At 38.5% G+C, this 14,049-nt stretch overlaps 1 protein-coding gene across 1 annotated transcript in view; it reads left to right on the forward strand.

Moving 5' to 3' along the window:
* The window catches only part of LOC104600907 (serine/threonine protein phosphatase 2A regulatory subunit B''beta-like), a 52,604-nt gene that overhangs the window by 15,459 nt on the left and 23,096 nt on the right, over positions 1 to 14,049 (forward strand). The window contains exons 7-9 of the mRNA XM_010264066.3: positions 8,344 to 8,485; positions 12,913 to 13,060; positions 13,156 to 13,265. Coding sequence (XP_010262368.1) covers positions 8,344 to 8,485; positions 12,913 to 13,060; positions 13,156 to 13,265 — 400 coding nt within the window. The remainder of the gene's footprint in view (positions 1 to 8,343; positions 8,486 to 12,912; positions 13,061 to 13,155; positions 13,266 to 14,049) is intronic.

Raw genomic sequence — 14,049 nt, forward strand, 5'->3', positions numbered from 1 at the left:
CCCCTTTGAAATACATCATTTGCATTGAAGTTGCAAGGCGGTAGAAGGGTATTTTTATCTCTCAAAGGAATTACATCCTATATCTACTTAAGGACACAAGGAAGTTGGGGTGTAAGCCACCTGACACTTTTATGGATCTTCATAGACTTGGAGATAATAGCAGAGAAGCATTACTAAATCCATAGCAATACCAGAGACTCATTGAGAGGCTGTTATACTTGTCTATGTCTCGGCCAGATATTGCTTTTACAGTGAGTGTCCAATGCACTCACCTAAGGTCTCTCTCTTCACAGCTGTATAATGAGTCTTTGCTTCTTGAAAATGCACCCAAGTAGAGGACTTATTTTCTAAAAACAGGGCCATGGTATAGTGGAAGGGTACACTAACACTGATTGGGCTGGATTTATTGAAGATAGGAGGTTCACCACAGGCTATTGCATCCTTGTGGGGGGAACTCTAGTCAGATGGAGGAGTAAGAGGCAAATCGTTGTAGTTAGATTGAGTGCAGAGACTGAATATGGGGTCATGGCACAAGGAGTAGCTGAAATCTTGTGGTTAAAAAATCTTGTTGCTCAATTGAGTTTTCAAACGTCAAGTTCAATTTCACAGTATTGCTATAATGAGGTAGTTAAAAGTAGTAATTTCATTGTATTGTGATATAGTGGTGATTTTGGCTAAGCAAAGAAGTAAGAGATTAGAACAAGGTTGGATAGGTTATTTGTTGGCATTTCAAGTTAAAAAGGCCAATAATAATTTCTCACTTCGACAAGCAAAGAGCTCTTTTGGATGTGCTTGATGAGCCTATTGTAGTTGTTGCTGAAACAATCTACACACATGGTGGTCAAGTAATGGTCACTAAATGGTGCTCACTCTCAAAATTGAAGGAAATATTGTCAGGAGATGGAGTGACTGTAAGAGTTCTGGGTTTGCCTTTTAATCATTGGCAGGTGGAAACATTTTAATCGATTGCTTCTTTATGTGGGGTGGAGTTTTTGTTGAGGATCTCCACTCGGAAGCAATGAGATTAGTTAACGAGAAACCAGAATGTATTCCTAGAAAGATTGAGGTAATTTCATCCGAGATTTCTTTGAATGTTTGGCTGATGATGTCCATTGAAGTTGTCCTGTGGAGTGAAGGTTGTAGGAAGGAATATGAAGAGTTTGAAAGGTATGTGTTATGTGGCAAGCTTGGGTTGGCCTATTCAAATGAACAGGATCACAATGTTCAAGGAGCCCAACAATGGGTTGGAAATGAAGGTGAAGCGTGCCAAATAACCATATTGAGTATTTCTCAAAGTAATTTGGGACAACGCTTGGCGTCACTTTTGAATAGGAGCTGGTGAACGAAGTTGATGTCGCTTGTCCTGATGCAGAAAAGGACGGATTGGGGGATAAGGAGTTTGAATCGGAATCTAGTGAGAAACTAGGGCATGTTTGATTGGATTCTTTAATTAACCAAGTTGAAACATGTGAGACCTTAAGTGGTCATATGTTTGGAGGAGATCTTAAGGGTGATTGAGAGTTGGATTCGAGGCTAAATACATCATGTGGGCTGTGGAGGTTTAAGTCACTTGGCAGGTGTAGTATTCATGTGCCAAGGTTTGGGCCTGGGCCTGTGTGGTTAAAAGATGGGCCAAATAGTAACAATAAAATGTCAAGGTCGATGTTTAAAGAAGGCTTAGGTGGACACATGATTGGTGGTGTGGGATGGATGGTTGACAATTTTTGGATGAATAACAGAAAACTTTCATTAATAAAGAAATAAGTACAAAGCAGAAGGGGAGAGGTAAAACCTCTTAACCTTCCCCTAGAGAGAAACCAACAATTTACAATATAGCCCAAAACAGATGTTCCCTTACCACCCCTTGTTTAGCAATATTATGCAAAGGAGTTGGTGCTTCTCTTTACCCACTGTAACTGAATTTCCAGGTCTTGTGCTAACCGATCAAACAATCATTTTTCATTAGCATATTTCCATAGACCACTATCTTCTTTTGCAGCCAGCCAATAACCAGTTTTGAATCTCTTTCACCAATAAGCTTGTGACAATTCAACTCCTTAGCCTTCTTCATTCCTTCCATTACTGCTAAGATCTCAGCCTGAAGTGAGTCACCAACACCAACGGAACCAGAAAATAGAGCAATGACTTTTCCTTCATCTCTAAAGGCTCCAACTATGCCAGATGGCCCCGAGCTACCTTCACTACTGCCATCAAAGTTCAATTTAATGAATCTAGGGGCTGGTGGGAGACCAAAGGGGGGTAATTTTGGTCTTTGCGGGGGCTGAATCAGCCACATCCTTCCAGTTTCTTCTGATCATATCTGTGGAGATACCTTCAAACAATTCCATAGATTGCACCCACTATTACCACTCTAATAGTAACTGCCTCAATAATGGCCTCCTTACTCCTTTCTTTGTTCGAAAAAATTCTCGAGTTCCTTTCTTCCTAGATTGTCCAGCATATAGCAGCCCTAACACACCTCCATAGAGTTCTACCCCTTTTCCTCGGCCATCTGAAGAGAGAAGAGGCAAACAAGCTTTGTACATTCCAATGGGGGGGGTCACGTGCAATCATATAAGGAGAGAAACCAAACCCAAATATCTTAAACAAAGGAGCAAGATATTAATAGGTGAAAGCAGCTCTCACCATTAGCCTTACAAAGGATACACCAATTGGGAGATAAGCACCGGTTAGGTCTTTTTCTTTGGAGCAAATCACAAGTGTTACACCTTCCCAGAAAAAAGCCCCAACCCTAGGAGGAATTGGTTTTCCCCAAACATTGAGGACTGGAAAATTATTTCCAAGGCTATCAGAAGGCTGCACTAAGGCTTTGAAAATAGAGGCACAAGAAAACACACCAGAAGAAGTCAAAGTCCAAATCCTGCTATTCCCTCACCCCGGATTCAAAACCACCCCAGCCAATAACTGAATTAGAGCTGAAACAGAATGGATTTCAGAGTCTCTAAAACCCCTTCTAAAACCCAAGTCCCATTAAAAACCAAAACCTGAGTCAGAAGGGACCAAAAAATTGGACACTGGCTCATCTTTAAAGGAAGAAAGGGAATACAAAGAAGGGAATTGATCTTTCAAGCACACATCCCCCATCCACTTATGCTCCCAAAATTTCACCCAGTTACCAGAACAAAGATCATACTTGATATAAGTGTTAGACAGTTTTGTATGCCCTTAGCTTCAATCATTTTGATGTACTTTTGTTATTTAGTGGAAATAAATAAAGTGCATGTTTGATTCATGTTGTTTGGTTTAATTCTGTGTAAAACCCTAAAACTGGACATTTGTAGAGACTCATGTTAGTTTTGAATGTTCACAGCCGTTGGATAACTCTGGGGAGATTTATCCTGCCAAGGCTGATACTGGTGTGCCACCAAGTGTTGGGATGGCCTGTCTCAGCCATCAGGGTAAGACCCGAGGCACATACAGCATGGGATTACTTGAATCCTTGAACCGGACCAGATTTCCAGTCTTGCCCTGGACCTTGGAGATAGATGGGCAAAACTGGAAAGTTACACCTGACCCCTAGACTCGATTATGACACTTCACTAGGTGCTGGATCAGGCTGCCTTTGATATGCCAATCAGTGAGATCCTTAGTGGGGATCAAAACCTGGGTATGTTGGGGCAGTTTGAGAATTCATCTGAGTGGGTGGTCATAGTGACAGAATCGGCCACTTTGTCGGACAAAGGGTAATGATCGGGAATGCACTCTCTCTGATGGAAACCAAACTGCCGGCAGTTGATTTCAATCGTTGGAATTTTGTTTTTGCAAAATTAATATATTTACAAATATATGTACGGTTTCAAAATGTTTGCAAATGGTTTTAATTCCCGGGATCCATGTGAGAGGAGAGTGCGGCACTGTTCCTTGCAGCCGAGGGAGAGGTCCTCTCTTGTCGGGCAGTGCTTGATCATTAAGGGCTGAGAGGTTAAGTGTAAGACCATTTAGGATAATACCTGATGGGCTAATCTTGCACCTGCCCACAGTCCCTGGGTTTTTATAAGATGGCTTGGCCCAGGGACCACTTAATGTAAGTGTTGGGCCCATAGGGTTCATACGATGGACTCAAGGGGTTCATTGAGTTTTTCAGTGAATTTGGCTGGGCCTTCTATTAAAGGCTGGGCCGAACCCATGTGGCTGGTGTGTAGATCAATGCTTGGGTCCCACGCCATACAAAGAAGCCCAACTGGGCAGCAGATTGGAAACTAATTAAACACTGAATACTTAATGGGCCTAAAGCCCATTTCGAAGTGGGCTGATATGATCACCCATCAATGGGGCGAATTTGAGATTGAAGTTAGCAAAAAGGATTGGGCTCTTAGCCTTATCCACTCTTAGAGACCAAATTCAAATCAGATTTGAATCTGGTAACCTCCTGATAAGATCAGGAGTAAGCTAACTCTATCTGGGAAAGGGATTAAGATTATCCCCTATCCAAATACTGATTTGGATTGGGATAACTCCTAATTAGGAGATTTCTTAATCAAGAAGAAAAGAGAGGAGATTTCGAATGTACCAAGAGGGAGAGAAATCAGATTTCGATCCAAGGGGTTTTGGTAAGCAAGAAGGGTTCCTGCGATTTGAGATTAGATCTCATACTCTCCAGAAAAGAAAATAGTTCAGCCTTTTCGTTTCTGGAGATCTCCTCCTACCGCCGCCATCTGCATTGTTGCAAGATTCGATCTTTGCAGAAAAGAAAGTCAAGAAACCAGTTCTTGACATCAGTCTTGCAAGAAAGACTGAAAGAATTCAGTGTTTAGTACATCCAGGGGATTCTTGTGAAGGATCCAGTGTGTAGGACGCACCCTGCTGGTTCTGTTCCATCCACAGCTGTGTCATCTTCAGCGGGGACAGATCTTGGAGCATTCTTTGGGCGTGAACACCAACTTTGGGAGATACTGCTTCTCCGGATCAGGTATAATCCTCCCATTTATCTTTTGGTACAGATCTGGTTTGATTAGGGTTCAAGTAGATCCTTGAATATTGTATTCTAAATTCAGGGAATATGATTCCCAGTTGGGAGAAGGTAGGAAATTTTTGAAATTCGCCCCACCCATTCCGCAACCTTTATGGCGTCCATTAGATGGATCCTACCATTCTTTCAATAAGCCAAAAAGGAAGGAAGAACAGCATGAATAGATTTCCATGGAGAAGCTTGTGTATCTCTAGCCAGGACTCCAGCATCCCAACCATCAGCCACTGCCCATTATCATCTTCCTTGGATAGTTTTAGTTTTCTTGATCATTTTTGTGAGATGATGGTAGAACGTTTGCTATGTTTTTGGGACCAATAGGAGTGGGAGACTCATTGAGAGCGGAGGCGATGGCTTTGCTTCAAGGTGTAAGATATGCCAAACAGTTGCGGTTGCATCAAATTGAGATAGAAGGAGACTCTAAATTATTAATTAATTGGTTGCAATCAGATATATTGGGAGCCTGGATATAGACAGCCTATAAGGTAAATCCTCAACATAACAAGGGAGGTTGGTGCTTGCTTCAAGTGGACTAGAAGATCAGCTAATGGACTAGCTGATACCTTAGACAAACAAGGGACTATGAGGGGGAGTTTCTTTTGGGAAGTGTTGTAATAAAGATAACCTTGGGCTCAATACCCTACTTTTGGGGTTGACAGTTGTATCTCAATTTTATGTTAATGAAGTTACAGTTTCCAATAAAAAAATCATTCTTGTTAGGCTTAGGTGGAAAGTCTGACTAGGGGCTACACATGGCAAGCGTCCAAGTATATTTACAAGGATCATGGGGTAGAAACAGAGGAAAAGATTGAAAGTCCGGCTAAGAAGGATGATAGAAAAGAAGAAAAAGAAGGGGAAGTTTTTGAAGTTGTAATTGACTGGAGATATTAATCCTGGCTAGGTAAGCGTGCTAAAGTTAGAAGTGTTAGCTCTGGTGTATCTTCTGTTAATGGAGAATTTGGAGGTGACAAAGAGGGAATTTCTGGATTAAATAAAGTTTTAGGAAAAACCCCTGATTAATTGATAGAGCAGGAAGTAATTTGGGTGAAATAGAAAAAGAAAGTGAGCTTTGCTCACAAGAATTGCAGATGTTAACTGAAAATTTCTAGGTTCAGAAGAGTTCTGGTTCTGGTGCTATTTGTGTAGGGGATATTGAGAAAGAAGTTGATGCTGAGACGGGAAGGGGGGGGGGAGTGAAAAGAGAGGAGATGGGACTTCTCTGTCACCTTCCTATAAACTTTTGACAAAGAGATCTGGTTCTGGTATTTTAAGTTTCTTCCGTTGATGGAGAATTTGAAGGTGACAGAGGGAATTTCTAGATTAAATAAAGTTTTAGGAAAAACCTCTGAGGCGGTTGGAAGTGAAAGTGATGAGTGGTTAGAATCAAGTGAGGATGAGGTTATTTTTGATGAAGTTCATGAAGTTGGTAGCTCAATTCTGGGTCTTCGATTTATAGGGGGTGAAGAATATTCTATGAAGTCTTTTAAGAGACTGTAGGAAAAATATCCATTGCATAAGTAAGGGACAGATGAAGAAGCTGAAAGAAGTTGTTCGGAGGCTGGTAATAATCCTGCCGATCTTGTTTTGGATGGAGCTGTGGGGATGCTATTGGAGATGGTGGGACAGAGATGGTGTTGTGTTTCTGCCTTGAATTCCAGTTTATGACCTGCCTCGAATTATGGACCATGTAATTTTTCGTGTGTGCTTGAGTACTCTCTTGTTTTTTTTTTTGTTTTCTTCCTGTTTTGTCTACTTGCCAATCATATTTTCAGAACCTGAATTTTGTTCGCTCTGCAACACAACCCAACTTGAGGGGGAATTCCATGAGCATTTGTTTTATTCTATTTTAGGTGTAAGGGTAGTATCATCATTTTATCATTCTTTTTAAAACACTCTTAATATAGAAAGGTTGTGTTGTGCTGCTACATCCCTAATGATTGATTTCTCCTCACATTCTGTTTTCTTCTTCTTGCTGTCTTCTCTTTTTCTTAATCTTCCCATGACAGATGACAATTTGCTACAAGGATGCTATCTACAATTTGTCATGCACGAATGGAAGTGCTTTGCCTATATGCCACCAGCTTGCCAACGGCTTCTTTAAGATGAAAGGAGAGAACCTTGGCAATAATTTTATGGATCAATCCACTAGTCTAATCTGTCATAAGTGTTTGATTTCTGAGGCCCCCTTCTTTGAGATGAGAGTTAGAAATGTGGTCCCGTTTCCCATATTAACAATAGCAGCACTGTAAAAGTATTCAAACACCTTTAGATGGCTCTTTTTAAAGCCATCCCAACATTAATGAAAAAATTCCATCAAAAAACCATATGGCCTTGGAGCTTTGTCATCAACCATTGAGAAAACTACCATAAAACTATCATTTCAATTCCCTATTCTTTAAACTCCTTTATTCATCTGCTCTTTTCTTCAGAAATTTTAGGGTGGGGCCTTAAGCTTCTTCCCAATGTGTAGAGATAGGTGAAAGAAGCTATGGATCCTCTTGCAAGGACACTTTTCCTTCGCTTGGCCCTCAATGTGAATTGAATATTGGAAATAATGTACCTCCTGCAATTATCATAACTCTGGAAACATCTTCTGTTTCTACCCCTTCTTCAATCCTTGCAGAGCATTTTCTCCAATGAATTTCTTCTTGGCGAATCATCTTTTACCTCTCTTTGTTGTGGTCACTCCCTTCTTTTGCTCACTGTCAAGAATTTCAATCCATCTTCTTTTTTTGTCCAAGCTGTCAATCTTGGGAACTTAGCTTCACTAATAAATCCAAAAACTTTTACATGGCTTGAATTTCCTTTTTTGTGGGCACAGTTGTAAATAGTCTAAAGTGAAAGGGGAGAGATAACAGGTTGTATCTCTCAAGGGAAGACTGTATATATGTACTTTTTACTGTTACTTCAATCTTAGTAAAATTCATGGTTATTGATCAATAAAAAAATTCCTTCTTCATTTACTGGAGTTTGTTTCTATACCAAAATGCTATCCACCTATGATACCTGGATACCTGTACAAAGGGTGCTGTATCATAACAGATACTTAAATTTTTAGTGCAAATATCCAATACTGTATTGATCTGTGTCCTTGCTGTATCTGGGTCTCTACCCTTCTCACAACTCTTTAATTAGATCATGCTGTGCTGAAGAACCCAAAACTTATGAATCTGATTGGAGATCTCCTATTTGCTTATCCTATCTGAATGATGGGTATGGCACTGGCATGCAATAGATGTAATGATCTATAGTTCCTATAGGCTTCTTTCCTTAAGTTTATTTGTCAATCTGATACCGTTACATTTTCAATCTATTTATGATGAAATCTAACCCAAATTCCCATCACAATGGGGCAGCTGAAACTGTCATATACAGAATATTTTATTACATAAATAGGTCAGGGAATGGCCATCTTACTCTCAGGGAGCTGAAACGTGGAAATCTTATTGCTGCAATGCAACATGCAGATGAGGAAGAGGATATTAACAAAGTTCTGAGGTAGGCTCCTATCATCTGAAAATTTTTCTAGTTATTTGCATTATGGAAGAGATTATTTTTACGTGGATTATAATGTTTGATTTTCCTTTTTCATGTTTCAACTTACTCAGATTGTAATAGTCACATTGACTCAATTGCTTTTGAGGTTTGCCAGTTTCTTTCAATTGCTTTCTTGCATGCACAGCAGTCGTTAGCCTATGGGGTTAGTTCCTTAAGACCTAAAAGTGCAGAGACAAGGTAGTAAGAATGGTTAATTTGAGCTTCTAGTTTTGGATTCAATATGGGCTAAAATGAGGCCTCTTGACTGGCTCATATTTGGGTGAAAGTTAGCCTGCATCTCACTAAAGCCATGCCATGGGAACAATGGTCACTAAAAGCTGTCATGGGCCCAGTGTTATCAAAGCATTGACTTATCTACTGACTAGCCAATTTGGGGGGTTGCTGGATACATTGCTAACTAGTTGATTGATACCCTTGCTGTGGTCGCCTTGGCTGACTAAGCAATGAGTGGGTGAGTAGATTAACTGATGTGTAGTTGACCTAGTCAACCACAAAATTATTTGATCAATTTATAGAAAACGGCATGGAAAATGAAATGACAAAGTACTGCAAAATCAGACTTGAACACTATTGAAAATTTCTGCTTCTATTGTTTTTTCCTTTTTTTTTTCTTTTGATCATTTGAAAGATTTGTATAGTATTCCCACTCTTAAGAAGATCTGCTTTGAGAATTATGCTTAAGCTTTGTAATCCATGTCTGGACTTACCTTGAATCTTTGTCCTTGGCATTGTATCTTTGTGGCTTCACTAGGTATTCAACTTTTTGACCATGAAATTTTTTAATAAAAAATTTGACCACAAAAGCTGTTAGGCGATAACTCCAGAATTAATGATATTACTTAATCCAAGGAAAAATATCATTTGACACTGATTGGGGTGTTCAAATGGGTGGTTGATGATTCTTTTGATGCATGTTGTCAATTTGATCTGTTGCAATTTATTCGCTATCAAATGGTTATTTCAATGATGTTGGCTTGTACTTATTTAAATTTCTGACACTCAGATTTAGCTGGAAAAGGTATCGCCATATCTGACTAAGTTTACAGAAAACATTTTAGTATCCAGCATGGCATGGGACCCGTGTTCAGATATCTGAGTCATAAAATAAAATAATCTATTTTCTTAGGATCTTCTTGATAAAGTAAAATAAAATAAAGTTTGAAAAATTTTTATTATTCACTCGCTGGCTTAGAGCATTTGTTGTAGTTGTTTTTGATCAATGATAACCATTTTCATCCTTCACTTTTAAATCATGGTTAGAAATTTAGATGCAAGAGTTGCTTTTTCCTTCAATTGCTAAGCCTACATCCTTCAGATATTCATCAAGAGCTGTTGAAGAAGAATTTTCAGTGGTCTAATTCTTGTAACTTGTAGTTGTTACTCTTGTAAACATGGAAGTATCCACCATTATTTGTGGACATGTATCAAGATTGGCACCTGAATACACTCGGTTGCTGTTCCAAGTATAGTAGATCAATCACTCCATCCAAAAAGTCATCCTAGGGTAGGTACTCTATGGCAGGCTATACTCATTGAATGCTGACATGCATGAGCTTTTGATGGTCTCGTTGTCTTCGAATGGTCCTATCTGTAGTACAAGTAGAACAATTTGCAAGTACATGCATGTGGTGAAATCTGCAATTATATACAATCTCAGACTCTCTACTCTACTTGCTATACTTCGATTGCAGACTCCTCTTGATTCTTGCACTTCTGGATTCTTAGGTTTCATTTTCTGTTCCCACAACAAGTAATAGATGTACGGAAATTGTGAGTTAGAGTAGCAAGGCTGTAGTTCCATTTAACAAAGAGCAAACCATTCTGAAACTCAAGAACAAGAAGTAACAGAGGCAGCAATTGGTAGGTACAACTAATGAGAAAGTGAAAATTAAATAAAACTAAGTAGAAAAACAACAGAGATATTGTGTTGGATGAAGGTGAAACATCAAGTTGAATAAAAGGTTTCCTCAAAATATTGAAATTGCAGTTATTGAATTATTATTGAAAATGTGCTTCTGGTTTTATTAGTAACAGAACAGTGGCTCTAAGAACGAGCTTCTGGTTTTATTAGTATGTGTGTGTGCATGTATTTGAGAAGACAACTGCTTAATTGATAGGGGAAAAATGCATGTGAGAGACAAATAAAAAAATTATGCACATTAGATGATGATTGAATAAAAAAACCTTGCCCCTGGAGTGAGCTTTTCATTTTTGTTAGACGTTTTTTTTGTGGTGGTAATGGTTATTTCGTTCGAAGACCCAAATATGTTATATGTACATTTGAGGATGCACACTAGAATATAAAGACAATAAAGCTCAATTCCTTACTAAATCATGCAAGGTATAGAACTGTTGTTAAAGAAGATTGCCTTCCCTACAGCCATTAAGATAATGAGCAAGCTTCTAACTGCCTCAGATCATCCCATGCACTGATGAATGGTATTATTAGCTGAATCTCTTTATATGGCAATGTTGGATGGGTGGAGCCTCCCGGCTATAGACTTCGGTGAGAAATGGAAGGATCTTGGCCTTGGTAGAATCAGAATCACCAATAGGGCCACCAAAATCCAAGAATAATCTCCCATTATGATTAAAGAAAACTCCTCCAATGCATGCTGCAACTGGGTTCTGACAAGCGCTACCATCAAACTGACATCTAATTTCACCTTCTGCAGGAGGGAGGACAGTCGTTGGGGGCTGTTGACAGGGACACTATGAGGATCTCTCTGTCAAATTCTTTTGCAATTAACTTAGCAATATGATTTTAAATTCATCTCTTGCTAACATCCAAGAGTGCAGGAGAAATAAATTCTTAGTTGCAGATCTTCAAAGGAGAATATTTAATGAAAATAAAAGAGTATGCCTTTGGTGGATCTCATAGTCATGGGTAACACACCCTAATGTGCCCCCAGCTACATATCGAAGTTGACTTGTGAATAGAATTTTTGACCATCCGTAGAATGCACTTATACACAAGCGCCAGATGATGCATTTTTTGCTTGTCCAATTGTTCTGAAATTGTTTAGATGCCAATTGCTTCTATGACAAGCTGATAAGGAGTCAGTAAGCCACCCCTTATCCATTTTATTATCTGGAGGAACTTACCTGGTCTGTCTGATATCTGGTTTCAAGCTCTTTAGTTCAGGATATATCTATGTCTATGTCTATGATCTTCTAACAATTGGTATAAAAGCCATTAGTTCTAGGACAAGAGGAGATGCTTAATGTGTGCTGGTATTTGAGACTTTACTAGAATAGTGAGAGCACCGTTGATAGTTTCACCAAGGGTCTTCTAGTGAGTTATTATAATTATTAAATCCCCCCTACAGAGTGTTGATAGTTTCACCAAGGGTCTTCTAGTGAGAGCACCGTTATGTGAAATTCTGTCGATAAAGATGCCTTTATAGACAGTACCATGGTAGTTAGACTAGCATATTCTAGAATCAAGATTGCTAAGATTTTGAGACTCGGTAAGAGAGGAGCTTTACTCATTGACTTGGGGCTTCAAATTATCAATATAAATGGGTTGTCAGAGGTTTGTATTGACAGCAAAGTTGAGGCCAATAGGCTTTTTTTTATAACCTAGGGGTTTGCCCAGGGAAAACTCGGTGATGCTCAGTGGTAAAGCTAAGGCGATTTCTGTTATATTTTCCTTTTTCTTTTTGTTAGACACAGACATATTACACTTGTAAGCTAAAATATGTATATTTTATTAATGCACTAAGTTATGTATTAAAACTATTCTATATGAATGGGGTTCATGAGATAAAAATGAGGAAGATTATTATATTGAAGGGTACTAAGGTTTCAAAGCAATAGGATTACTAGAGATAATCAACTTTAAGGATCATATATAATATATAATATAATATAATATAGTATATAGTATATACTATATAAGAAGGTACTTCTCTATTCTTAGATTTTTTCTTTGTTTCTCATTGGCTATACTGGTTCCTTCACCTTTTGCACTAGTATGAAATTCTGGGTATAACTAAAGAAATCAAATTTGGGTATATTACTTTTGATTGGTAGGGATTGAGACAAACATAAACCTATGCGTTCCAACTCTTTGATCCTTGAACATTCTATCTACCCATCTATGCATACTTTCTCAGTTGAGAATTGATAACTGTTTTCCATCAGTATTTGTTTGTCCTTTCTAGGGTGATTTCTAGAAACTGAAAATTCATTGTGCATTTTGTCTCAAAGTTCAGGGTGACAGAGAGAAAATAATCTCCATTGATATAGAGAAGCATGTAATTGTTAATTTTCAAAAAAGAAAAGAAGCATGTAATTGTTAGTTTTACACTTTAATTTTATCAAAGCACTTAAGCTTAAACTCTCCTGTTATTTTCTCTCTACAGGTACTTCTCTTATGAGCACTTTTATGTCATATACTGCAAGTTTTGGGAACTGGATACGGATCATGATTTCGTGATTGACAAGGAGAACCTTATCAGATATGGTAACCATGCTCTTACATACAGGATTGTTGATAGAATTTTTTCACAGGTTTGTTCCCCCTCCAATCCTTGGTCCTTTGCCTGTTGACTACATGTATTATACCAATATATTTTTGTTAAAAGTTTATTCTTTAACCTTCTCAGGTCCCAAGAAAGTTTACTAGCAAGGTTGAAGGGAAGATGGGTTATGAAGATTTTGTTTACTTTTTGCTGTCAGAGGAAGATAAGTCGTCTGAACCTAGTCTTGAGTATTGGTATGCCTATCCCACTTCCTGCAATATCATGTTGAACTTTATTGCTTAATGGAATCGAAACTAATGAAGGATTAAATGCAAAATTAAGCTTATGGACAAATGCCTTGTAAACAGAGGTTTTAAAATAAGTAGGAGTAAAACAAAGTATATGACATGCAAATTTAGTAATATTAGAACTGTAAATCAAGATACACTTGGGCTTGGAGACCAAGAGACAACTCAATGTGACCATTTCCAGTACCTTGGTTCAATAATTCATAACAAGGGAGAGATTGAGGAGGATGTCACCCAAAGAATTAGAGTAGGGTGGGCAAAATGGAGGGGTGCATCTGGACTTTTACGTGTTAGGCGAATACCAGTTTGATTAAAAGGAAAAATTCTATAAAACAGTTATAAGGCCAGCCAAGTTGTATGGAGTGGAGTGTTGGGTAGTCAAGAAACAATATGTCCAGAAAATGAATGTGGCAGAAATGCAAACGCTAAGATGGATGAGTGAAAAAACTAAGATGGTTTGAGCATGTGCATAGAAAACCAACTGTGCTAACTAGAAGAAGTGATTTGTTACGCATTGAAGGGGCTAGAAGAGCTCGGAATAGACCAAAAAGGAGATGGGTAGAAGTAGTAAGAAATGATTTAAGCACTACTTCACTAATGATTTAACAGTGGGTATGGCTTTAAATAGAATGGATTGGCGAAACAGGATTAATGTAGCCAACCCATATGATGGCGATGATGATATGATCCTTTTTTTTCTTTATTTTCTTAGATGAATCCGAGAGACAGA

The sequence above is a fragment of the Nelumbo nucifera genome, chromosome 3, assembly GCF_055504915.1.
Source record: "Nelumbo nucifera cultivar China Antique chromosome 3, China Antique-T2T, whole genome shotgun sequence".
Taxonomy (NCBI): domain Eukaryota; kingdom Viridiplantae; phylum Streptophyta; class Magnoliopsida; order Proteales; family Nelumbonaceae; genus Nelumbo; species Nelumbo nucifera.